Source organism: Eulemur rufifrons, chromosome 21 (assembly GCF_041146395.1).
Source record: "Eulemur rufifrons isolate Redbay chromosome 21, OSU_ERuf_1, whole genome shotgun sequence".
Lineage (NCBI taxonomy): Eukaryota > Metazoa > Chordata > Mammalia > Primates > Lemuridae > Eulemur > Eulemur rufifrons.
The window spans coordinates 24,315,336-24,341,495 of record NC_091003.1 but is presented as its reverse complement, the minus strand read 5'-3'; the positions used below and the strand labels follow the sequence as shown (position 1 = coordinate 24,341,495).

General features: G+C 58.7%; 1 protein-coding gene across 3 annotated transcripts; it reads right to left on the bottom strand.

Annotated features, from left to right (window-relative positions):
• Positions 1 to 1,496: 1,496 nt before the first annotated feature.
• PPIL2 (peptidylprolyl isomerase like 2) lies at positions 1,497 to 25,830 on the bottom strand. 3 transcript variants are annotated; one of them, XM_069496752.1, is made up of 21 exons: positions 25,705 to 25,830; positions 23,952 to 24,001; positions 23,381 to 23,426; positions 21,888 to 21,950; positions 20,214 to 20,265; positions 17,068 to 17,119; positions 14,833 to 14,924; positions 13,557 to 13,646; positions 12,754 to 12,829; positions 11,567 to 11,727; positions 10,492 to 10,567; positions 9,848 to 9,954; positions 9,413 to 9,502; positions 9,072 to 9,105; positions 8,445 to 8,562; positions 4,298 to 4,354; positions 3,633 to 3,705; positions 3,472 to 3,534; positions 3,227 to 3,363; positions 2,800 to 2,921; positions 1,497 to 2,340 (listed from the first exon to the last, which is right to left on the bottom strand). In XM_069496752.1, exons 1-20 carry the CDS (start codon positions 25,734 to 25,736, stop codon positions 2,825 to 2,827), a joined length of 1,566 nt encoding a protein of 521 aa, XP_069352853.1. In that variant the 5' UTR covers positions 25,737 to 25,830; the 3' UTR covers positions 1,497 to 2,340; positions 2,800 to 2,824. The 3 variants fall into 3 exon arrangements, with proteins under 3 accessions (XP_069352853.1, XP_069352852.1, XP_069352854.1); XM_069496751.1 differs by having other exon boundaries at positions 1,497 to 2,921; XM_069496753.1 differs by lacking the exon at positions 21,888 to 21,950 and having other exon boundaries at positions 1,497 to 2,921.
• Positions 25,831 to 26,160: the final 330 nt, after the last annotated feature.

Here is a 26,160-nt window from a genome sequence, read left to right as displayed (position 1 = left end):
GTGGGCAGAGGGCTGGGGAGGCGCAGGGGCAGGAGATGGGAGAGCCACCAGCTGCTCGGCCCTCAGCCGGGCAGATGGCTCTGCCACTGCCTCTGACAGGGCTCCCTTGGGGGCAGCAGGTGCAGGCAGGTGAGGACAGTGAGGAAACGGCCTCCGGCCCCGCTCCAGGCCCCGCCTCCACCCGGACCTGTGGCCAGTGCGGCGCTGGGCCGCTGCCCGGCTGACCCACTGCTCGCCCTAGAGCGTCCCCTGGGTACCACCGCCGCCACGACGCCAGGCCTTGGGATGTGGGAAATGCTGCTGCCCTGGGCACTGTGGCCTGCTGGGCTCGTCACCGAGACACACCAGCTCAGCAGCAGCGACAGCAGCAGCTCCTTTAAGCACGTCTCCAAGTTAGCCGAGGAGGGAGAGCTGCCTGCAGCTCCGTAAGCCTCTGCACCCGGCTGTCGCCCGCACGCTGCTTCCTCGCGGAGTCAGGCCCGCGCCTCCCCGCCCCGCGCTCCCGCTAAGAGCACAGCGTCGCCTCCTGCTGCCACGCTCTGAAACCTGAGGAAGCTTCGCTCACACGCTGCCACACGCAGTAGCGACGCCTGCGGCTTCAGCCTGTGAGTGTGGACCTGCGGGGGCTGAGCCCTTCCTGCCTGGGACGGGCACCGCGGTGGGAACCTGCAGCACACGCTCCCTGCTGGCCTCCGTTCCTCTCCGGGGACCCTGGCCTCGGAGGCCTGGGGATGGGGTGAAATGGCTGGGGAGCTCAGGCTGTCCCCACCCTGCTGGGCCATGCGGGGGACAGCCCTGCTCCCGAGTGTCCATAGGATACTTCACTTAAATTGGAAAGAATCTTTTAAAATCCTTCTGACCAATTTTTGTATATACTAAACTATATTTAAAGCTTTTATATGTTCTGGGCAAGTTTACTGCTCCTTCAATTTGAGCACTTTGGTCTTTGTATTGTCTTTGGTGACGGCATTGATTGCAGATTTTTTACTAGTTCTCTTATGACTTATTTTGTATTTCTTTTTTGTAATTGATACCAACAAAACTTTTATCACTTTTTTGTTGGTCTTCTGCAAAATACAAGCTCCTTTTTAAACCAAATGAACTGACCATGAGCTGGCTTCAGGGGAAGTGATATTCACAAGACCATAACCAGATGTGCTGGTGAGTGCTGGAATGTGCCACCCTCTTAAATTCCTAAACAGTATCACCCATGACTTAATATTTAAATTATTTAAAATAACTTTTCCTTGAAAACAGTGGGAGGTGATGTCAGGATTATAAATGCATTTAACTTATACTAGTGTCTCTGGCACAGTGCATTTGCTTTAGAAATGTGGTTTCATTGTCGTTTTACATATATACACACATACACACACACACACACACACACACACACACACAGTATTTTTATACCTTAATGATTACTCTTGATGGCATCTGTCAGATATTAGAATCAGAATGAGAATTTTCCCAAAAGTCCTTTAATTAACATGTAATTACCTCATCGGGTAATTACAAAAGCCAAGTGATTTTAGTATCTAGAAAACTATACAATTTAAGCTCTAAAACGACCTACAGAAATGTAAGCCCTCGTCTGTCAAAGGCCCTCGGTTTGGGGGGGCTGCAGCCTCTCCCCGGGGGTGAGCACGTGGCCCTGAGGCCTCCTCTCAGGCCATGGGTGAGGCTGGCAGGACGCGGTGGCCTGGGGGACCGCAGGGCTCGTGCGCAGGCCACCCTCAGTCGCGCCTCTAGCCCCAGCCCCGTGTCTGTGTGAGGTTTACAAATAAAGCTTCTGATGTCCACTGTCTCGTTTTAACTCGTGCCCACAGTCGAGCTGTGCCCGGATGCGGAGGGACCAGCCCTGGCTTCCTGCAGGGGACGGGGAAGAGGTGACCTTGGAGTCCCCAGGTACCTCCCCATGCTTCTCTGCTCGATGCCATTGCCATCGGGGCTTGTGCATGGGGACAGAGAAAGGTGGGCCAGGCTGCCCCCACAGGGCACACAAGGTGGGTGCAGGTCCTCGTCACAGCCGGCCGCTGTGGCCCTCCTCCTGGGCAGGCGCAGTTTGGCGGGCGAGCCATTTGCAAGCCTGGGTTCCCGCCTGCCTGGGCCGGCCTGGCATGGACGGTGTCGAGGGGTGGGGGGTGTTGGGAGGTCACTGCAGAGGCCCCTTGTTCCCAGCACCAGGAAAGCCGGTGACTGTGCAGGATGCAGGGTGACAAGGGGCCGACGTGCTGGTGCAGGTCACTGCAGCACATGGACAGAGGCAGGGTGGAACATAGAACTTCTGTTTGTAACAAGGTCCCAGGTGATGACGCTCAGTGTGTCAACAGGCCATCCCTGAGAAGACGACATAGAGGGGAAGAAAGCCAGTGGGAGCCAGCTGCAGTGGCTCACACCTGCGGTCCACCTACTTGGGAGGCTGAGGCAGGAGGATCATTTGGGCCCAGGAGTTTGAGTCCAGCTTGGGCAACACAGACTATCTCTATAAAAAATAATTTTTAAAAAAACGGAAAACCAGAGTGGGGAGACACAGTCCTCCCTCACCCAGGCCTGCCCACCGGAGGCCTCGGGCTGGGTCTAGCACAGGTTCCGTGCCTGGAGGTCTGGGACGTGGGCTTGGGCGGGACTGAGGCCTCAGAAATGGCCAGGCCACCTGGTACCGGGTGAAAGATGGGGAGAACGTGGGCTCCCAGGGCCAGAAAAGGGGACCCAGGCAACAGGCGAGAGTTTTATTGGACGGCAGCCTGGGAAGGCAGAAAACGCGGGACAGATGCAGCCCCAGCCCCACGTGCCTACCGGGACCCAGAGTGGCCAGCTGCAGCTACCAGGAGCTGAAGTCCCCAAAACCTCGGCTGGGCTTTTTCTTGGCTGCGGGGACAGCTGCACTGGTGGACGGTTCTTCCTCTGCCGCTCGTTTCCTGGGAAGCAAAGAACCAGACTCCAGCACCGCGCCGGTGCCAGGCCCACGCCGCCCTGACACGTCTGCCCTCCACACGGCCCGCCGTGCAGAGGCCGGTCCCCAAACACAGCTGCTGCTCCCACGGCCCCCTGAACCCCATCGCTGCGGCCTCACACAGGCCCCCGGCCCGGGCCTCGCAGGCGCAGTCCCCCGGCTGCGTCAGCCCCACGGCACAAGCTTTGTCCCCATGGCCAGGTCTGCCCCACGGGCCTCAGCCAGCCTCGGCGAGCACCACGGGGAGCGGGGCCCGCCCTGCCCACTCACGTGGCTGCCGGGTTGATGTACTTGCCCACCCCCTGGCGGAACGTCTGGGGGCCCTGGCTCCCCGCCTGGGGCTGGCTGGTCTTCACTTTGGTCTCCGGGGCCACCTCCAGCTGCGTCTTCTTCCGCTCCTCGGCGATCTGCCTCGGGACAGGGCTGGGGCTGACCCGTGGCGCCTGGGCTCAGGGCTGGGAGGAAGGAGGACGTGCCCGGGCCCCTCCCCGGTGGCAGCATCGTGCCCGCCTCACCTGAGCATCAGCCTCCTCGTAGGGGTCCACGAACACGGTGGTGGCGTCGATGCGGATCTCCTCCTGGCGGCAGAGGGGCGCTCAGCGCGGCAGACGCGTTGCTCCCGCCCGCCCGGCGCCCAACCTCGCAGTGGCCTCCGCGCATCGCCCTGGACACATACCTTGGGGCGGTCAGTTTTAGGGTCACTCTCCACGTTCTCCATGGCTGTCAGTGTGTCAAAGCCCCCGACAACCCTGCAGCAGCAGGACAGAGGTGGGTCTCCACATGCCCAGCGCAGGGGCCCCTGGCCGAGTCGCCAGGGCACGCCAGGAAGGGAGCAGGCCCCACAGTCCCCTGGCACCAGCCAGGCAGGAAGCCCTAGGCAAACCCAGCTGGTTTTGCAAATAAAGTTGCATTTGGATAGAACCACGTTTCCTTCCGTATTGTCTGTGTCGAGCTGCCACTGCGGAGCAGGCAGCTGTCACAGGGACCATGTGGCCCACAAAGCTGGAAGTACTGCCTGGGCCCCTGCAGGAAACATCTGCCAGCCTCTGGACTAGAGGATGAGGGGAGACTGACATGGCCAGACTTCGGGCTCAGGTGCCACTGGGTCTGAGGCAGGGCAGCTGGCCAAGCCCTGTGGGGACACGTCCCCTCCCCTCCTGAACCCACAGGCCTAAAGAGCCAGACGTTCCCACCCAACAGAAGCTCCCGAGTCCCCACTCTGGAGGCTCAACCCCAGCAGTGACAGCAAGGGCACCCCGGGCACAAGGCAGTGGGTGGGCCCAGGTGGGAAGGGACCCGCCCGCACACAGGCGCCCCTCCTTCACGCAGCGCTTCTCCTACCGTCCAAAGATGGTGTGCTTCTTGTCCAGGTAAGCACAGGAGCGAAACGTGATGAAGCTGGGGAGGAGGGTGGGGGTTAGGGGGAGCGTGGTGGGGTCCCCACCTGTCCTGCCTCGGTCCCAGCCACTGCTGGGCACAGAACAGGAGCCGCCCACCCTCCAGAGACGCACACGTGAGCACAGCCCCCACTGCCACCCGCGGGGCAGGCTGTGAGCCAAGGCCACCCAGGTCGCCCCTGACCTCGGGCTGCCCAGAAGAGAGCCCAAGGCACAGCTGCCCGCCGGGTGGACCCTGTGCCTAGAGCGGTAGGTAGCAGCTGCATGGGAGGTGGCTGGGACGGGGGCAGAGGGACAACCAGAGCCGGCCCCACCCTGCCAGGGCCCTGCTGAAGGACCAAGGACTCCGAACCAGAAGGGAGGCGACGGAGCAGGGGGGAGCGCGGGGCCTGGGAAGCCTGGGTAGCGGAAGGAGACGCAAAGGACGTGGTCCCACCTAACTCCGCCAGCCGTCTCAGTTCCACCCCATTTTTATGCCCAATCACACGGCCAGGTAAGCTGGCCGGGCTGGAGCAAAGCCTTCCCCGGGGTCGGTGTGGACGGGAGGCGGAGGCATGAACTATAACTTTGGACTTGACCTCCATGTCCTTCTTGAGTTAGACCAGAGGCAAAACATCTAACTTCCAAAGCAGGAGAAAGACAAGAGGAGAAAATGAACAGAAATATACAAAAGGGCAGACAGAGAACACCAGGTCAGACAACGGGAAGCAGCAAGTGGACACGGGGCCGTCAGGATGAATGACGATAAACGAAAGCCGTGCGTGAGCCGTGCAAAGGCCCCGTGCAGGAACCCGCGAGGCGGGGAGGACGGAGACGACGCCAGACCACAGGCGGCGCTGGGTTTACGGTGTCCGAGGCACCAAGTGGTCCAGACCTGCTGGTGACGGACACGGGACTTAACCTCCACGCGGCATCGAACGTGGCCACCGAGCTCTGACCACGCCGGGCCACCAGACAAGTCTCTGCAGATGTCTCGCCCCCGACTGGGCAGACGTGAACTCTGACCCCCAAGCAGTTCTCTCTCACTGACTTCTAACACAGCTAAGAGGTGAGAAAGAGAATTAAATAAACCTGAAGAAAACAGGACAGAAGTAAAAGAATAATGAAAGGGAAAACAAAGGTCTAACAGATATAAAGCCTAATGTTCTCTGAATAGACGAATATAAGCAAATCTTCGGCAGGAGTTGTCCAAGAAAGAACAAAAAAGAAAAAAAAATAGAAATAAAAAAAGGCGGCAGCGACTGTCCCGGCAGCTTCACAGGCTGGCAATGCCAGAGTTAGGAATCAATAATCAATAATCGGCCGGGCGTGGTGGCTCACGCCTGTAATCCTAGCACTCTGGGAGGCCGAGGTGGGCGGATCGTTTGAGCTCAGGAGTTCGAGACCAGCCTGAGCAAGAGCGAGACCCCATCTCTACTAAAAATAGAAAGAAATTATATGGACAGCTAAAAATATATAGAAAAAATTAGCCGGGCATGGTGGCATGTGCCTGTAGTCCCAGCTACTCGGGAGGCTGAGACAGGAGGATCCCTTGAGCTCAGGAGTTTGAGGTTGCTGTGAGCTAGGCTGATGCCATAGCACTCACTCTAGCCTGGGCAACAGAGTGAGACTCTGTCTCAAAAAAAAAAAAAAATAATCAATAATCAAGTGACCCTCTCCCAAACAACAGACCAGGCAGGCAACCTACTGGGAAATAAGAAACGGTCCCAGCCAATCCTTGGCTGAGAAGTTGGATTTTTTTTAGTTAAAAATAATTTTTTTTTAATTGCTAATCTTCTCTGTATTGTTCCAAGCTCAGTACACCTGGTGTCACAGCAGGCACGTGAGAAATTCAAACGGAGACGACCACCGGCCAGCAAGCCAGGAAGGGGGACGTGCACCCTGGGCAGGAGGCGCCAGGCCAGACAGGGGTGAGGGGAGCGGGGCAGTGGGCGGGCACCAGGGAGAAGCAATCAAAGACAGAAACTGAAAAACATTAAACGAAGGTGACGAGACAAGCCCTTCATCAACCATGGTGGCAACAAGGAACACAAATGTGACTGGCCGAGAGGGTGACACAGACGGAAGGGCCGAGAGAAACGGACTCTATGGAAACAAGCGCGAGAAGCAGGGGTGGAGGAGCCGAGCTCTGGCCCAGCAGCAGCCAGCCCGCTGGAATCAGCACCAGCGACCGCGAGCCGGCCCCGGCCGTTAACGCCAGCTGACGCCAGCGGGACTTTAACCATTCCAGGCCACACAGCAACGGCAACGCCGCTCACACCAAAACCTGCTCCAGCCAGTTCACATAGCTGAGACCACAGCACAGGCAGAGCGAGGTGGCAAGGGCCACAAGGCAGTGACGACGGGCCGGGCTCACTCCAGGACGCCTCGGAGACAGCCGGAAAGGCCAGGCCACCGTGGCCTTGGGGTGGCCACACCACACGCTGCAGGACAAGAAAAGCCTGAGATCATCGTACCAGGCGCTACGAAAAGAGCCTCTGGAAATGCAGCCACTGCTCCTGACAGGCGCGTCCAGCGCCATCAGAGGGCAGGACGGCGAGGCACCGCCCCGCGGGACGCCACAGCCTGCTCCCAACAGCCCCACGACCGACGCACACACAGGGGAGCCGAGAGGACGCCACATTTTGCTGAAAAGCTTGACTATCTAGAAAACCCAAGAAACTCTTAATAAAAACTATTGGAATTATGAGAGAATTTAATAAATTGGCTAGATATAAACTAGTTTTTCTCTGCATGAGCAATAATCAACAACTGGAAAACAGTTCCATTCACAAAAGCATCAAAAAGTGTAAAATTCTTAAGCGGCAGCTCAAGGCAAGGGACACAGCTGTGACAACTACAGAACGGCATCACGGTCAGAAACACATCCGCAGGGCGAGCGGAGCGGCGCTGCCGCACGGTGGGCGGTGGAACGCACGTCTGCTCTTCCACGACACGACACGGGGCGCCCCCTGGCCCCGCCACGGCCCCGCCTCCCGGCTGCTCTCCCTGCGCACCGGTCCCACGCTCTGCTCTGCCGACTGACGCGGTGTCTACCCGGGCACCCCTCCCCGTCCAGCCCGTCCCCTATATGCTCCATCGCTCCGTCCCTGCACGCTGCTCCGTCCCCTGCACGCTCCGTCCCCTGCACGCTCCTCCGTCCCCTGCACGCTCCTCCGTCCCCTGCACGCTCCTCCGTCCCTGCACGCTCCTCCGTCCCCTGCACGCTCCTCCGTCCCCTGCAGGCTCCTCCGTCCCCTGCACGCTCCTCCGTCCCCTGCACGCTCCTCCGTCCCTGCACGCTCCTCCGTCCCCTGCACGCTCCTCCGTCCCCTGCAGGCTCCTCCGTCCCCTGCACGCTCCTCCGTCCCTGCACGCTCCTCCGTCCCCTGCACGCTCCTCCGTCCCCTGCACGCTCCTCCGTCCCCTGCACGCTCCTCCGTCCCTGCACGCTCCTCCGTCCCCTGCACGCTCCTCCGTCCCCTGCAGGCTCCTCCGTCCCCTGCACGCTCCTCCGTCTCCTGCACGCTCCTCCGTCCCTGCACGCTCCTCCGTTCCCTGCAGGCTCCTCCGTCCCCTGCACGCTCCTCCGTTCCCTGCAGGCTCCTCCGTTCCCTGCAGGCTCTTCTGTCCCAGCACGCTCCGTCCCTGCACGCTCCGTCCCCTGCACGCTCCGTCCCCTGCAGGCTCCTCCGTCCCCTGCAGGCTCCTCCGTCCCCTGCACGCTCCGTCCCTGCACGCTCCGTCCCCTGCAGGCTCCTCCGTCCCCTGCAGGCTCCTCCGTCCCCTGCACGCTCCGTCCCAGCACACTGTGCGGGAGGCTGACCCCCCCGGCGCTGCCCCGGCCATACGCACCCCCTGCTTCCTGTCAGAGGTGGTTTCTGTTCCCTCGAGGGCACACACTGCCGCATGCAGCCCTCCCTGCCCACTGGCTCTGGGGCTCCCCTTTGACGCAGCTGCACATGCTCTGCCTGGGGATGCCACACGCCGCCCGACTGGGTTCAGGACCAGCACAACCCTTAGGGAGCGGCCAAGAGCAGCAGCCTGCAGGCAGCTCCAGGTCACCTCCCCAGGTCACCTCCCCAGGCCCCCACCAGGCCCAGCCGACTCACAACTGAGACTTGTTGCTGTTGGGCCCCGAGTTGGCCATGCTGAGGACGCCCCGGCCCGTGTGTGAGAGGTTGGGCCGGAACTCGTCCTTGAAGGGCTTCCCCCAGTACGACTCCCCACCTGGAGAAGGAGGTGCACAGTCGGCACGAGAACCCAGGGCCGGCCGGACCTGCCCCGAACACCCTGTGTCCTGAGGGGCGTCAGGCCCTGCAGGCCCCGCCTGGAGCCCCCAGGCCCACACAGGCGGGCTGCTGCCCACTCACCCTCGCCCCTCAGGGGCCCTACCCAGGACAGGATTGGAGAGTCAAGGCCACAGTCATCACTACTCAAGCTACGGGGCTGGGTGGAGGTCAAGCAGCTGCCAGGCTGGGCTTAGAGAGGCCCCGGCAGGGAGGGCCGGCCAGGGGCTAAGGCGGCCATCCCGGGGTTCCAGGAAGGAGGCAATGCTGCCGTCCCACCCATCCTGTGGGCCCCACTCGACCACCTGGAAATGGGAGAACCGATGACCCGAGGGGCACGGCGCTGGGGCCGCGCGTGACCTGTGCGATCGTCCCAGCACGCCACAGTCCTGCCACCAACCCTCGTGCCCCACGGAACAGCCAAGGGTCCCAGGGAGGGGTGGCACCTACCTGTGCCGGTGCCCGTGGGGTCCCCCCCTTGGATCTGCGAGAAGAACGGAAGCCAGTGAGCCCGTCGTGCCCCGAGGCCCACAGCCCACCCCGCCGCCCGAGTCCCACCTGGCACACGCGCTCCACGGGGACTCCGGGCTCTCGGTGAGGACGAGGGGCCCTCCCACCCCTCTGAGGGAACCAGTTCTGCCTGGGACTTGAGGGGCAGCCCACCCCTGACAGATTCACCTACCGGACTTGCCCTGGTCACCGTGGCCTGGCCCCGGTGCCTGGGACGGGCCCCTCCACTGCCCAGCGTCCCACCACGCACGTCTGTGCAGCCGGTGGCTCTCGTCACTCACCACAAAGTTCCTGATGGATCTGTGAAAGATGGTGCCGTCGTAGTAACGCTTCTTGCAAAGCCTGATGAAGTTTTCGCAGGTTTTTGGTGTCTGCAAAACAGCCCGATACTTCCGTGAGGCACGTAGCAGCCAAGGGCAAGTCACAAAAGCCACTCGGGGCGTTTACCGTGTGGCAGACATGGTCAGCTGCCCTGCACACGGGGCAAAGGAGGACTTGAGCAGCCGTGGGACCCTGAGCAGGCGCAGGGGACAGGCATGGGCAGGGCAGCAGACACAGCCAGCCCCTTTGCTGCCAACAGGCCCCCTGGGGGGGACACAGGTACCATGGCTCCCTCTTGGGGACAGAGTACTAACGGCACCTCCATGTTGAAGACACAGCTGCCAAATGACCCCAGAAAAAGCCCTGGGACGGGTGAGGGCAGCTGCCACACCCACCAGGTCGCAGTGCAGCTCCAGGTTGAGGTCGCCCCTGCTGGTGTGCAGCCGCACGTAGCCCTTCTTCCTCACAAACTGGTAGCGCAGCACGTCCTCGTCGATGGCGGCTGCGGGCAGAGGCCTGAGCTCAGGGCCTGCCCTCACCCCGGGCAGCCCCGGCCCTGGACGCACAGGCTTCCCCGCGCCCGGCTCCGGGGAGAGCGAGGGAGCAGGGGCGCGGTCTGCCCGGGCCTCCCAGGCTCACCTGGGCCTCGTGGGGCAGCAGTTACAGGAGGTGCCAGAAATGCCCAGACGTGGGCTGGCGGGGCAGCCTGGGAGTGGAAGAATCTGGGGCTCAGGTGACAGTGGGGGCCACTGACAAGCAGAGACCACGGGGGGATGGTGCCTAGGTGCCCATGGAGCCACACGGACGTGAAACCATGCGGCGGGGCCAAGGCCACCGAACACGGAGAGGAGCTCCTGGCCTGGGCCTGGCACACACTGCAGCCCCCCGACCCCAACACAAAACCCACTCTCCAAGAGGGCCGACCCCGCCTGCCCACGCCCGACTAGCACCACCGAGAACTGCGGAGGAAAGCAGGCAGGGGGAGGGCTCCCGCCCCGCCACAGCCGCACGCGGTGACCGGAGGGGCAGAGGCAGCTACCTGCTTCATGCGTGGTCTCCGGAACCATCGCGGTGGAGGTGAAGGAGGCGCTGACCTTCCCGGTGGAGTAGTGGGCCTGCGAGAACACCAGGCGGCGCCTCAGCAGTGCCCTGGGAGGCCGGCGGTGGGGACACGGGTGCCCGCCGCCAATCCAGCCACACCGTCTCTGTACCAGGGCCTTTCCTCCAGGAAGGCCTCCCTGACCCCCACCCCCGGGTCCAGCGGACAGCTGGGCCACCATCGGCCTCCACTCAGGGCCCAGGCCAGGAGCCGAGGACAGGGACCCAGTGACAGCAGTGGGAGGGAGGCCAGGGCCCTGGCCTCAACTGGGCTCCAGCTCTCACAACCTTACGTGAAACCCTGGAACAAAATACTACACGGGACCAGCCACCTCACCGTCAGGAGTGCACGTGGCTCCTCCTTTCTTCATAAAGGTTGCAAACTCCTCCAGTAAACACATTCTCTCTTGGATCGGGGGGAAAGCCCCAATATTTTTTATTATAGAGAAGAAAAAGTGGGGTTTCTCCCCATCAGGAGAAAATACACCAAAGTGCTAAGGGAGGTCGCATTAGAACAGGGAGACCACGGTCAACAAACTTTCTTTTCTAAATTTCCCAAATTTTCTGGAATTTAGATAATTCTTTAAGGGGGAGAACATCAGAGCCACCCACCTGGCCACTGTACCTCCCCCAGCTACACTCCCCCAGCTCTGCCTGAACAGGGGTGAAAAGCGAACAGGATGGCCCCAGACATGGGCCTGGGCACAGCAGCATGGGCACAGTGACCCCCAGCACCAGTGGTCCCCAGGTCGCCCCAACTCCGGCGAGGCAGATCTGCGCAGCCGGGGCCCCCTCCCCCGCGAGGCCCCCTCACCCCTCGGTCGGTTCTTCACTGCCCAGCACGGATGCCAGCCCCACCCCTGCCACCTTGGCCACCTGAGGACTAGGCACCCAGGCACCCGGGGACACTGCAGCCCTGGGGGTCCCCTGGAGCCCCGCAAGCCCCTCCCCAGGACTTCTCAAGGAGGCTGGAGACAGGCGGGGCCGGGGCTCGGCCGGGCGCCCTTGGCACTCACGGCGTTCAGCTTGTCCACCTTCTTCTTCTCCGGGACCTTCATGGTGGCTGCCAGAACCTCGTCCCCTTTGAACTCCTTGTAGAGCTCTTGCAGTGTCTCCCGCGTCTCCGCGTTTGTGTTTTTCAAGTAATAAGACGGGTCCTGTTTGGCCTTCTCTTCATCTGCAAAACAGTACGCGGCCCTGAACGCCGAGCCCCAGATGTGTGGCTGGGACACGAATCCAGAGCAGATGGCAACGACGGGAACCACGGGCAGGTCAGCCACAGCTGGGCCCCCGGGCGGCTGCCACCGTGTCACGGCACAGCGAGGCCGGCGCCCGGCCACAGGTCTGCAGGGGCCACCCCCACACAAGTCTGGGGGGAAGGCTTCAGGTTAGTTTGTATTTTCTTCTTTATATTTATCTCTATGTTCCAATCTTTTTATACCATGTTTTGCTTTTATAATTTTAAAAGCTAGTTTTTAAAATAATAGAAGTGTTTGGGGTCTGTGAGACCCCATTGGATGCGCCCACTCACCTGGAGGGTGAGGGCGAGGCCCACCCTGTGGAGGGGAGGGGTCAGCACCCCCAGTCCACAGAGCACGGGCTCGGCCGGACCCCAGACACCACGGGCCTCTGGGCCTCCCGAGCTCAGATCTCCGCGGATCGTTGCTCAGTTTCCCTGAATTCTAAGTAGTTCGTGCGACGATCGACAAGCACCTGGGACGCTGTTCTGCAGAGCTGAGGCCAACTGAGCCCCGAGCGTGACTCGCTGGTTGCTCCAAAGCTGCACACGGCCTCGAGTGAGCCCAGAAAACACAAGGACCCCCTCACCCCGCGACCTGCTCTTTGACAGCGCGGGCTGATCCACGGGGAGCACAGGGACCAGGGCCCAGCTGGCCACAGGACACAGGCCTCACGCAGCCCATGCCTGCGCCCGCACAGAGCAGTGGTCAACAGGAACCCAGGCAGGCATGCGCAACAGCGGCGTGGGGAGAAGGTGAGGAGACGTCCTGGCGGGCGGGAAAGCTAACCCGCCTGTTTCCGGGCTGCGGTGGGCGCGGGTGCTCTGGTGTTGAACAGCGTTCAGAAAACACAGGCCTGTCTGGGCTTGAGCTCTGCGCCCCCGACAGGGCGGGCGCTTTGCCCAGGGCGCACCATCCCTGCTTCCCCCAAACCCTCACCCAGCCCAGCCCCGGGCTGACCATACCTGGGTCTGTTATTTTCATGTTATTCTTAACATGAAAGAAGTTGGAGACATTGAACTTGTCCAGATTGGTGGGGTCCTGTGGCAAAGACAATGCCCAGCGCTGTGAGCCCAGCCCTAGAGCCGGCCCCACTTACAGCCCAACAGCAGCCACACGCGGCAAAGGGCGGGCGGGTGCCACAAGGGGGGGGAGGGGGTGGCGTTGCCCTGAGGCTGGGGGGTTGAGCAGGGAACGGGGAGGCGGGTGGGGAGCTCTGCCCCGGGCAGGGTGACAAGCAGCAGCAGGGTGGGGACAGGGGGCACAGAATTGCTAGCTATCCACCAAACTGTGTGCCGTCGCTGTTAGGAGGCCACAGATGGGAACGCGGACAGCCGTGGGGGCCGCCATCTGATTATAATGGGACAAGCCACAGAGGAGGTGGCTGCACGTGGCCTGGCCCTACTCTCCTAAGTCAGTGTTTTCCATCCATTCGCCGGGGTTCTCTGACACCTGCAGGGAGGCCGGTGCCAGACGCCGGGGCCTAGCGCACACGCCAGCTCCCGCCCTCGAGGCACCAGCGCCAGGCCTGCAGAGTGGCCACTGTGCCCCAGATGGCTCTGGGGCCAGAGAGGGACCCTGACACCAGGCTAGGGGGATCAGGGGAGAAGACGTGAGAGCTGGACTGAGGAGGTGGCCGTGCAGAGGCCTGAGGTGGCTGCAGGCGGGGGCCCAGGGGCGCTGACGGCAGGGTCACCAGAGGGGAGACCGCCACACCCAGGGAGCCACACAGAGGTTGGGAGCCCCTCTTGGCAGGAAGCAGACTCACCTGCAGGGTGATGATGTCCTGTCGGGAGAAGGGCTCGTCGCTCAGCAGGTCTCGGAAGTTCTTGGCCTTGATGTTCAGCTGCTCCACCGCCTGAGGCCGGAAGGACGTGGCATCTCGGCGCCTGCCCCAAGCCCTGGCACTGCTGCGCCAGGCAGGAGGCCTGGAGCCATCCAGGCACCATCAAGGAGTGAGGCACCCCAGAGACAGCTGTGCACACCCCACACAGCAGCGGCCGCCGTGAAGGCACAGCCCACCGGGCCCCAATTCAGCCTCTCGGCGGCCTCCCTGGGGAGGCTCGTCATGCTGCCTCACGGATCAGCAAACAGGCTGAGCGAGCCACCACACGAGCCACCACCCACGGGCACCTCCCGTGCACCAGGCAGCCGGCCCGTGAAAAAGTGAAATAGTGCAAATAAAATGCTCAGCGCAGAGCCCGGAACAGGGTGTTCACTAAGTCTCTTCATCAACAGCAGGTCTGTTGTTAATAATTTCTTAATTTCTCAAGTTGTTACCAATTTTCTGCGACAAAAATTTCTCAGTGACCACCAGATGGCATTAAGGTTAATTTGCAGACAGTCCTTGGGACAGTAAAAACGTGGTGCAAAGTACTTTCACACATACTGCTTTAAGCTGTGATGTAATCAGTTGCGACTGTGCATTGTTCTACGTAGGACACGAGATGTGCCCTCACGGGGCACCACCAGCAAGGACGGAGCCAGTCCGTGTGCGCTTCGGGCAGGAAGTGGCCCCAGAGCCCTGGGGCAGCGCCGGCCACCAACCCCGCGGCCATCAGTGCAGGAGGGGGACCAGCGCGAGAGCTGCTCCTGCAGCCCCGGGCCTGCCCTGCGCGGGCGGCCAGCGTGGGAGTCTGCCTGCTCTCTCCAGGACCCACTCCTTCCTGGGGACAGGTGGCTCCACCCAGAGCCAGGGCCCAGTGCCACCCTCACAGCCCTGGGGGCCTGTCCTCCGCAGGGCTTGGTCTTTGAGGAAGACATGGGAGGACCCCGGGGGGATAAATGGCCTCTGTCCAGCAGCCAGGACCACCTGGACTCCAGGTCTGGAGGCAGCAGGAAGCCCCCACCCCCTTTCTTGAGCTGTCTGAACATGGGAAGGCTGCCCCGCAAGAGCTCCGGCAGGACACCCTGCACCAGTGGCTGTGAACCCAAAGGGACAGGCTGTGCCCAGCCCAGCCCAACACCCAGCCCAGCCGGCATAGCCAGCAGCACACACCTGAGGCCCCCACGCCATGTCCCCATACCCCGGAGCCAGGACCCACCTCGTAGGCATAGACGTTGCCGGTCGTCCTGATAGCCACGATGTGGGTGTTGTTGGTGAACACGGTGAACAGCACTGGGCAGTGGTAGTTCCCTAGACAGAAGGCACAGGGAGGCTGGTCACCCTGCGTGCAGGCTGTGACATCCTGGTGAGGACAGCTGGGGGCCAGAGAACTCAGCCTGAGGTCAGAGGAGGCGGAGCTAGAGGGACAGCTGCTGCTCCCTTCCCACTGTACCAATAAAAAACTCCTATTCATCCTGCAAGACCCAATGCCAGCACCACCTTCCCCGAATCCTCCATGGCCCCCAGTCCACCCCCAGGTGACCATGACCTCCTCCTCCTTCTCCTCCTCCTCCTCCTCCTCCTCCTCCTCTTGAAGTCGGCCCATGGCAGGAAACAGCCCATCCTCCCAGGGACCCAGCCCCTCACCACCTGTCCCCTTGCCTGGTCACTGCAGCAAACGTCTGACCAGCTCCCCGCCCAGCAAGTCCCCACCCCGTGACCAGGGGCCCTGTCAAATAAAGCCCCAAGAGAGAAACTAAATTAAGAGACTCAGAGACATCAACCACACACATTTGTGTGAACTTTTTAAACATCCTAATTTGAAGATTACAAAAAATAATCAGGAGACAATTATGGAAATGGGAAACCACCGGACATTCGATGAGACTAAGGAACTGTTAATTTTTCCAGGCTGAGAACGGGACTATGACTGTTTGTCTCACACCCTCATGTTTAAGTGCTGCCCAGTGAGGCGTTCAGGCCTGGGACTGGCTTCGTCCACCAGCACAGAGAGAACCCTGCAGGCGGGAGGCGGCGGGGACCGCGGGGGTGACAGGCTGGGGCGGGCTCACCGCACCAGCACTCTCCGCTTCCATACGTCTGAAATTCCAATTAACAACGAAACAAAGCAAAAAAAAAAGACTTCTAGATCAAAGTTATTGAAAAACAAAAAATAGAGAAAAGTTAGACCAGATCTCATTCCTCCCTCAGCGGTTCCAGTCTTGGAGCAGAAGCGCAAGTCCTCCATGGCCGCCGGGGCCCCGCAGGAAGGCTGGGCACGCCGTCCCCAGCCCTGACCTCTCCCACCACATCCCCTGCTCCTGGCCTGGCTCACACTGCTTCCCCTCAAGCGTGTGCCCACCCCAGGGCCTTTGCACTGGCTGTGCCCTCGGCTGGACTGTGCTCCCAGGTCCCATGGGCTCCTCCACCCAAACCTTGACCCCTGCAGCCCTCTGCCCTCCCTGCCGTACTTCTGTCCACGGCAGAGGCAGCATCCAACACACCCTCCCGGGCTGTTTTCTGGCTTTCTCCCCACCAGAATGCAGGCTCCCTCATTCAGGGACAGAATGGCCTGGTTTTCTCCGTACGTGGCAGGCACTCAACAGACACTTGCCAAGAGAGAGGTGCACACCGTGGCCCACCCTGAACGCGCGGTCGCAGAGGCGGAGGCCCTCCCCGCCTTCCACCGACCGCCAACGGCGCGCTGCACTGCTGTCACCGGGGACCACTCGCTCATTCACCTGTGCACCCGGCACCGACTGCGGGCCGGGCTCCGGGTCAGCAAGGGAGGCCCAGCCTCACGTGGTTCAGGATCCCCTGGAACACACACGCCCGAGGCGCAAGGACACCTACACCATGGCATCTGCACGGCACAAGGCCTGGGCCAACCCACAAAGAACCCAGAGAGCAAGATCTGTGCCCAGGCAGGGCAGGCGGGTCACCTCAGCTTGGATGTCTGGCCCTGAGAACAGCGGAGGGCGAGCAGGGGACGTAGCGAGCAGGGGACGTAGCGCGGGAGGAACCAGCGCTGGGCGGGGCCTCTGAGCAGCGGCAAAGGGCGGCCCAGCCCAACAGCCGCCTGGCAAACCCCTCTGGACCGGCCGCCCCCCCCTGCCTGGCCAAACCCTGGCCCCCAGCCTGAGCAGCTTCTGCCTGCAGCAAGGCTCAGACCACAGCCTCAGGTACAGCCCTGGGCACAGAAGCCACCAGCAGCGCACAACGGCCCGGCCACCAGTGTGGGAACCAATGCCCAACACCCAAGGCTGCGCCCCCACCCACCCCCAGCGCAAATGGACCGGGGCCTGTGAGGAGAAATCGCACGGTGCCTTTCAGAAAGCAAAAGCAAGTGCCCGGCGTGATCAGAAGGGAATGACAGATTTCGCAGGAGACCTGGCAGAGCCGGGCCCTGGGTCCGCGGGCCAAGCCCAGTGCTGGCCGTGACGGCTCTACTCACCCTCGCTGTTCTTGGCAAAGTTCAGCTTGATCAGGGACCTCCCGTCCAGTTTCTGGAAGAAGGACGATGAATAATTAATAACAAACAAGTGATCGATGTAAGAGATGCCGGGCCGGGGGGAAGCCAGAGACACACGGGAATAGCCGTGTTGGCACATTTTTACGGGGAGCACAGATTACTTCTGAAATTAAAAAAAATGAATGTATTTCTTCAGCTATTGGGGGTATGCAGGTGTCCCCTTATTTTGTCATACGAATATTTAAGAAAAATAAGACATTAAAAGTTGGAGGGACCCTGTAATATTCTGAAAGAAAAAGAAAAGATAAAAAAAGTGGAAGGAGGCCGGGCGCGGTGGCCCACGCCTGTAATCCTAGCACTCTGGGAGGCCGAGGTGGGCAGATCGTTTGAGCTCAGGAGTTCAAGACCAGCCTGAGCAAGAGCGAGACCCCGTCTCTACTAAAAATAGAAAGAAATTATATGGACAGCTAAAAATATATATAGAAAAATTTTCCGGGCATGGTGGCGCATGCCTGTAGTCCCAGCTACTCGGGAGGCTGCGGCAGGAAGATCGCTTGAGCCCAGGAGTTTGAGGATGCTGGGAGCTAGGCTGACGCCACAGCACTCTGGTCCGGGTGACAGAGTGAGACTCTGTCTCAAAAAAAAAAAAGTGGAAGGAAAAGAATAAATACACCCAAACGCTAAATGTGGTTGTGAGGGGAAGGTGGGATCCTCTATTTTTCTATTTCCTTTTTCTTTTTTTTCTAGAGACAGGGTTCCTAGAGACAGGTTGCTACACTGCCCTGGCTAGAGTACAGTGGTGATTCCCAGGCACGATCCTAGCGCACTACAGCCTTGAACTCCCGGGCTCACGGGAGCGTCTTGCCCCAGCCTCCTGAGTAGCAGGGACAATAGGCACATGTCACCAAGCCCGGCTAATTTTTCTGTTTTTCTGTAGAGAAAGGGTCTTGCTATGTTGTCCAGGCTGGCCTCAAGCGAGCCTCCCGCTTTGGCCTCCCAGAGTGCTGAGACTCCAGGCAGGCCTGCACTGTCATCACACTGTCCTTTCAGCCTCAGACGCTGCCCCTGAGGACCCAGAGGAGTCGCCCTGCCCTGAAGGTCAGTAAGTCCTTCCTACCCCCGTGGTCTGCATCTGCAAATGAGGCTTCGGACACCAAACACGGGGGTGTCCTCACCACACCCAATTCTCCGAATTTCCAGTCGCCAACTGGGTGTCCAACCATTTGATTCAATTCTGACCCGAACTCCCTGTGGTCAGCACAGACCTCACAGGCTAAGGGCACAGTCACAGACTGTCACTGTGTCCACCGCAGACACAGCCGCAGGTCCAGGCCTGCCGCGCTTCTGCCTGGGCTATACATCAGGGCTCCTGAAACCACACTCCCTCACCTCCTCCTCAGGTCCCGCAGTTTCCAAGACTGGCTCATGGAACTCGGAAAACCCTTCGCTCAGCGGATACGGAGGTACACGGGGCAAGACACAGAAAGGTCCCGGGCGCAGGAGCTTCTGTCCCTGTGGAGTGGCTGCACCACCTCCTGGCACCTGGACGTGCTCAGCAGCACAGAAGCTCTCTGAACCCTTTGCCTAGGGTTTTTAAGGTGGCTCCACTTCACAGGCACAATTAAATCACTGGCCATTAGTGACCAGCTCAATCTCCAGCCCCTTTTCCCCTGCCTGAGGTCTGGGTGGAGCTGAAAGTCCAACCCTCTAATCACAAGCTGGTTCCCCGGGGAGCAGAGCCGCTGCCCCCTCCTCCTCCTCCTCCTCCTCAACTCAGGCTGGGCTGAAAGGGGTTCCTTAGGAATAACAAGAGACTCAGTTCACCCCATCACCCAGGAATTCCAACTGTTTCAGCAACTCTGGGCCAGGAACCAGGAACAAGAGCAAACACACACTTCTCACCACAACACAACGCACACTCCGTCCATCCTGCCGCCATGGCTGACTCAGAGGGCTCTGCTGCCTGCCGGAGTCTCACTAGCCTGAGATACCAAGCAAAGGACGATCACCTCGTGCCACCTGCCCACCCCTGCACAGGACATGTGGTGGCTGCTCAGGAAGCTCTTGCTGAACTGAACGGGTCCCCTGACACCCGACTGCACTACTGTTACCACTGGGTCTCTGCTGCCCCAAGGGAGAGAGACCGCTGGCCCACCCTCCACGGCCTCCCTGGCCTGCTGCCGCCAGCCTGGCCCCGGCCACAGGCCCAGCACACAGCAGGGGCCAATACCTCCCTGCTGGACGGACAGATGCCATTGGATGAACGAAGAAATGGGCCCAAATGAGAGGAGGACAGAAATCTCTGGGAAGTAAAGGAACCAAGAAAACAGAGAAGAGATTAAAATGTAGGAAAACCATGCATTTATAATAAAGACACGAAGTGGGGTGTGGAAAAACAGAAAAGAAAATCAGCTAGAACTTGACCCTGGGCACACACTTCTGAGCAGCACAGAATTCGCAAGACATATAAGAAACTGCTTGGTCTAACCCACAATAAAAATACAAATTAAATTTCTTTTTTGGCCCAGAAGTAGCAAACATTTTTAAAAAATAGATGATAATCAGTGTTTCCGAGGACATGGAGAAACAGGTGTTTTCTTTTACACGCTGCTGTTAGTAAAAAGATGTAACCGCCCTGGAGGGCAAGGAGCCGGCAGCTGCCAACGCCGAAACTGGAAACGCACCCACCTGTGACCCAGCGGTCCCACGGGATGCTCCTGTGTGCCCAGAGTGCACAAGGACAGTCCCTGCACTCTGTCACAGCAGATGATAAAGGCCAGCACAGCACAGCTCGAGAAGGACAGTGGCAGCCAGCACAGAACGGGGCAGCACGTTGTGCGCTGACACACTCAGATCTCCAGAGGCACCGCGGGGTGCGCAAACCCCGGAGCAGAAGGGTTCACGCACGAGGAACGCATCTATGGCCCAAGAAATGACATACACACGTACACGTGTGTGCACAGCAGGGAACATTTCCAGAGATGAATAGGTAGTGGGGGGGACTGAACCTCCTCACTGTGCCCCACGAATGGTTCTCGAACACGGTCGTGACGCATGAAAACCCCTAGAATAACAGGCAAGAGGACAGCGTCCACCAGCTTCCCTGAAACCCCTGCCCGGCTGCCCACCTCTCCATTGCTGGGGTTGGTCCCGTACTTCTTCAGCCACGGAATGATGTTCCTGGAGGGAAGAGAACAGAAAGTGTCACCGCGGCGGTCGGGCGCCACCGGGTAACAACGTGGTCCCGGAGGCAGCTTCTGGGTTAGAGGGTTTGCTTCACTTCAGGAGGGGAAGAGCCCAACAAAGGAAAGGAAAATATCTGTGGATACACGGGTTTCAAAATGTGTTCTGGCTTTTACTGCAGTTATGTATCAATGACAAAAACTATAACAAGGTAAAAAGGTGTAAATAAATGTTGATAATGTATAATGTACACTGAAATACTGGGCCAGCATCAAAAATTATACTTTCAGGCTGGGCACCGTGGCTCATGTCTATAATCCTGGCACTCTGGGAGGCCAAGGCGGGAGGATCGCTTGAGGTCAGGAGTTCCAGACCAGCTTGAGCAAGAGTGAGACCCCGTCTCTACTAAAAATAGGAAAAATTAGTTGGGTGCAGTGGTGTGCACCTGTAGTCCCAGCTACTGGGGAGGCTGAGGCAGGAGGATCACTTGAGCCCAGGAGTTTGAGGTTGCTGTGAGCTAGGCTGATGCCACGGCACTCTAGCCCGGGCAACAGAGCAAGATTCTGTCTCAAAAAAAAAAAAAGAAAGAAAAAAAAAATCATACTTTCAGAGAATTCTGAATCACATGGGGGGAGAAGCTCTCATCATAACTGAGTGAAAAATGGATCCACACAGTGTTATCTTTGTTGTTGTTGTTTTTTAAGAGACAGGGTCTGGCTCTGCCACCCAGGCTGGAGTGCAGCGGCACAATCATACTTCACTGCAGCCTCGAACTCCTGGGCTCAAGCGATCTTCCTGCCTCAGCCTCCCAAGTGGCTGGGACTATAGGTGCCACCATGCCCAGCTCATTTTTTTTTTTATTTTTGGTAGAGAAGGGTCTCCATGTGTTGCCCAGGCTGGTCTCGAAACTCCTGGCCTCAAAGGATCCTTCCACATCAGCCTCGCAAAGTGCTGGGATTACAGGCGTGAGCCGCCACACCCAGCCAAGTGTTATCTGTTCATACTTCACAACCACATTACTACAAATAAACCCACAGAAAAATGAGTCTCAAAATTTACGGTGGTCATCCTGGATAGTGGGATTATGCCAAAATTTTCCCTTTTTCTTTGACATATTTTCTAAATTTTCTACAGTGAGCCTGAAACATGAAAAAAATTATAGAAGCTGGCTCATGTTGGGATGCAAAACTGGGCATAGTGCTTGAAAACAGAGCACTGGAAAAGTGTGTACCTTAACTACGGCTCTGCCTCCATAAAGCAGAAAATGCTCAGTCAGTAACACTCCGAAACAGGCACGGCGGGTAGGCCCGCGAGAACAGCAGGACCCCACATGGGGGTCAGGGTGTGGTCAACCCCATTGCAGGCAGCCACAACAGCACTTGGCCAGCTAGAGCTGCCTGCCTGGGAGTCATGGCAACACTGCTGCCACGGCCCTGAGACCCTGACTGCTCCTTCTCGGTCCCCAAGAGGCCACCTAGGGCTCCTGAGGCTGCTGGGACCAGGGGTCTGTCAATGCCTAGCTTGGTGCTGCCTGGAGCCACGAACCCAACATCCCCAACCTTAGTGGCTGTCAATAATCTCATCATGTTTGTTAGATCAAAATTCAAGGAAAAACTCACAGCAAGTCAAAGACGACGCCTTCATGGGTGCAGACTGGGTAGACGAAGGGCTGTAGGGAGAGACTGAAAAAGGACAGTCACTCCTGGTCAGCAGCCGGCCACAGCTGGTCAGGCCATGGGCTGGCTGGGCCTGGTGTGGTGACCTCCCAGGACGCTGCCCCAGGAGCCCTCTCCGGGCAACCTGGCCAGCTCCCTCCCTCCCACCCTAATTGCAACAGGGGCAGTGCTGCCGCCCCGTGAGCGTGAGCGACAGGATCCAGCACCAGGGCAAGCTCCAAACATCGTGACAACGATGAATACGCATCTTCTCCCAACATGATCGCAACGCCCACATTTTCAAAGCCCATTTTTACCCATAAATCCCAGGTAGTTAAAAAATGGTCACAATGCAGACCAGAGACCTGTGGGAGGAACTGGAACGAGGATGGAAGCATCCATCACATCGGTTCACACCCGATCTGAACAGGACCACACGCCCACGAGGCCCATGACAAAACCCGGTGGGGCGGGGGAAACCCTGGCCAGCGATACCTGGGCCTCATTTGTTCACCCTCCCCAGGCAGGGGCTGGTGAGCAGAAATGCCCCCACTAGCCACATGGGAGCCCCGGCAGATGCAGGGAGGGCCAGCTGCTGGGCTGCACCGGCTGTGCGCACCCCCCACCCTGCACTGGGCACGACACCTCGGCCCCTTTCCGGCTGACCTGCCTCAACTGGGCTGCCAGGATCACGGCAGAACTCTGTCAGCTAAGGCTCACCCTGACCTACAGAGTCAGAAGTCGGGGTGTTGGGGAGGATGCTGCATAGACATGGATGTGTCCAGAGCAGAGGTGACCATGGCTCAGGCTTGGGGAAATTCAGGCCCAAGAGGCGCCCACTCCCACAGCCCCCCTGCCCTGGGAGGAGCAACGTGTTCGGGGTCATCAGGTCCGGTCCTGCTTCTCCAACAGGCCCCCCTTTTGTTCAGACAGGTACCAATGTGGGCTGAAGAAGCATTTGAGTGGTTCTACATCTGGGTCCCTCCCCGCCCAGTGACCTGAGTTCCCAGCCAAGGGGCAAAGGGCCTCCCGGCATCATTACTTTTGCTGCTGCTGCTACTGAATCTGGAACAGGAGTAAAGTGTTAAAGGCCTGGACCCAGAGTCCGACCACTGGGCTCGAGACTCAGCAGCACCACTTCCCCGATGTGACACCTGGGTGAGGTCTTCACTCTTCTAAGCATCAGTTCCCTCAACTGCAAAACAGGCTCAACACCAGGGTCTACCCCCTTGGAAGGTAAGAACGAAGTTAAAAAGACAACACACGTAAACACAGACATGATAAGCAGAAAATACCCACTAGCTGTCATCATTGGTGGGTCCACCTTCTCCCTGTTCAGGGAAGAGCCAGGTGGGGGACACAGACAGAACCCCAAATGCATCCCCAAGAGGCAGATTCACTATTAGAAAGTATCAGAGAACAACCACAAGGGAAAGACAAACTTGCAAAACCTTTACCTGCAGTGGTCAAAAGGTAAACGACGAAAACTTGTTTGTGGGAGATCTGTTCAAAATAAAACAAAAACCAGAAAGCTTACTCTGTAAAGTATTTCATCTATTTCATCATCAACAATTCAATTACATTTTATGAAAAAGTTCATGTGAATTACCTAGTAATTGCTGTGAATTAAAAATCTTTTCATAGGTATAACTGAAACACATGAGGTACATCAGAAAAGAACTGAGACAAAAACTACATACTTTTTTACTCCCAATAAACTATGACAGTGCTTTCTAACTGCGGCCTTGATAGCTTTGATAGCTAAAAAGATCATTCTTTATATTCTTTATTAACTTGATAGAGAAAAAAATGTTATATTAACCTACATTTTAAAAACTCACCAAGATGAAACACGTTCTCTTTTATTGAATATACTTCCTCTTTTGTGAACTATGTCCTCAGCCCATCTGTCTACCATAGTTTCTGTGTTCTTGTTCATCGTCCCTTTTTACAGCTCATTGTGTAATGAAGACATCATTCCTTAATGCCACCCCCTCCAAGGGGGAACAGAAGGATTTCACGCCTTACCTGGCTTCTTGCCACCATAGAAGTGAGTGTATTCGGCACAGGTAATGTACCTGAGGGGAGAGAGGGAGAGAGAATGCTACTACCACCCCTTTGATAAAGAGGACTGAGTCTTTAGAAATGAGTAACCACCGACATAATCTTTGCTCATTCAACGAATGCTATGAAGCACCTACTGTGTGTCAGGCACACAGCGATAAATACAACAGACATGGGGATACACAAACAAGTCAACAAATACACACAGTCCTGCTTTGCTTTGAAGGAAAGAAACAGAATTTATCGGCAGACCTGGCCGTGGGAAGGGCTTTCCAGGCAGAGGGAGCAGCATGCACAGCACTTAGCAAAGCCCTGAGGCGGAAAAGCTGGGTGTGCTCCAGAAGAAGGCGGTCGCTGGAGAAGAATGTGCACAGGGCTGGTGGCAGATGAAGACAGAGACATGGGCAGTGGCCGGATCACAGGGGCCTCACAGGCCATGGTAAACACTCCAGATTTGCCCTAAGTGGCATGGAAACTGTGGGCAGGTTCTGAGCAGAGCCCTGAAGTGATCTAACATAAGTCTCAAAGCGTCAGTCTGGCCGCTGCGTGTAGGGGCAAGTGAGGCAGCACAAAACCAATCAGGAGGTGAATACCAAGGTCCAGGAAGGAGGTGGCATAAACCCCACCTAAGGGGGAATGGGGACAAAGTGAGAAATGTCAGCTCCTGACACAGCCAGCAGGACTTCCTGATGGACAGGAAGAGGTGGGTGAGAGGCCCCAAGGCCGCTCCCTGACTTCTGACCTGGGCAAACTCAGGACCAGCAGGTGTGACTGCTGAAATAGGTCGGCTAGGGAAGAGCAGGTGCAGGGGCTGAAAATCAAGAGTTCCATGTGGCGCATATTAAACCTATCAGTCCTCCAAGTGGAGCTGTCGGGTAAGCAGCTGACTATTGCGAGACTGGAGAGATCTCCCACAGAGAACATTCACAGAGGGGAAACCTATGAGGTCCGGGAGAAGGGAGGAGGGTCCAGCAAAGGAGACTGGGAAAAGACAGGCCACTGAACTAAACGGAAAACAAAGAGCACGTGGGATCCCAGAGACCAAAGAAGGGCTTCAGAAAAGGGGTGGCAACCGCGCCGCATGCTGTTGAGAAGCTCAACAAAATGAGAACTGAACCCTAGATGCAGCAACACATATGTCACTGGGATCCCGACAACAGCTGTTTTGGGGGCAAAAGTCTGAGTGGAGTGGCTTCAAGAGACAGCAGAAAACAGCAAGGAGTCACAGGTCTTTCACTTGTTAGGACAAGAATCTCGGAAACACGGTGGCAGCTGGAGGGGAACACGGGGCACGGCGGCTTGGTTTTAATTGGAAGACTGCGGCCTGGTGCGGGCTGACAGGCGTAACCCGGCACGCAGGGCCGCCGGAGGTACAGAGGAGAGACTACTAATTCGGGGACAAAGCTCGCGCGTGGACGGGGGGGCGGCCCGGGGCAAAAGCAGAGAGGTGAGGGAGAACGGAGCTCGCGGAGCGCCGGGGCCGGCGGAGGCCACACTCGGGACACCGCAGCTGACGGTGTCCCAGCCTGGATCCCGGAGACCGCGGCGGCTGGGGGGTCATTACCCTGCCTGGGGAGGGGAGAGAGGCTTCCGTCAGGAAGCGACGTTTGGGACGGGCTCTGGGGACCAGCCGAGGGGAAGAGGAGAGGCGCGAAGTGCGAGACGGACGGGGACTGACGCAGAGCGGGGCTCCGCTCCCGGCTGCGGCTCAACTTACATCTTGTCCTTCTGGTGCTGTCGCTTCCCCATGGTGGCGACGGCGGGGGGAACCAGCGAACACAGAAAAAGCGACGACAGACCACTTAGACCCAGCAGCCTTACCCGGGTCCCCGACTACTTCCGGGTTCCGCGGCCCCGCCCCGGAAGGGAGCGCTCGTTGGGCCAAGAACTGCGGCCCTGACGCCAAGTGCGCATGCTCTGAGGGGCCCGCGGCCTGGTCTGAGTCCCGGGCTGAGCACGCTTGTTCGCTCTTGCGCGTTCTGGGGCCTGGCTGCTTCCGCCTCGAAGCCCCATCTTCTTGAAGGGCCTCTCTCTGGACCGTCCCGTTTACCTGCCCAGCCATGGCTCAGTGCCATCTCCGCTCAGCCCACTCTGGCTTCTCGGGTCTTCTAAATTAATGTCCTCCTGGAGCCCTGAGTCCCACCAGCCTCTGCTCCGTCCCAGCCCCCTCCGC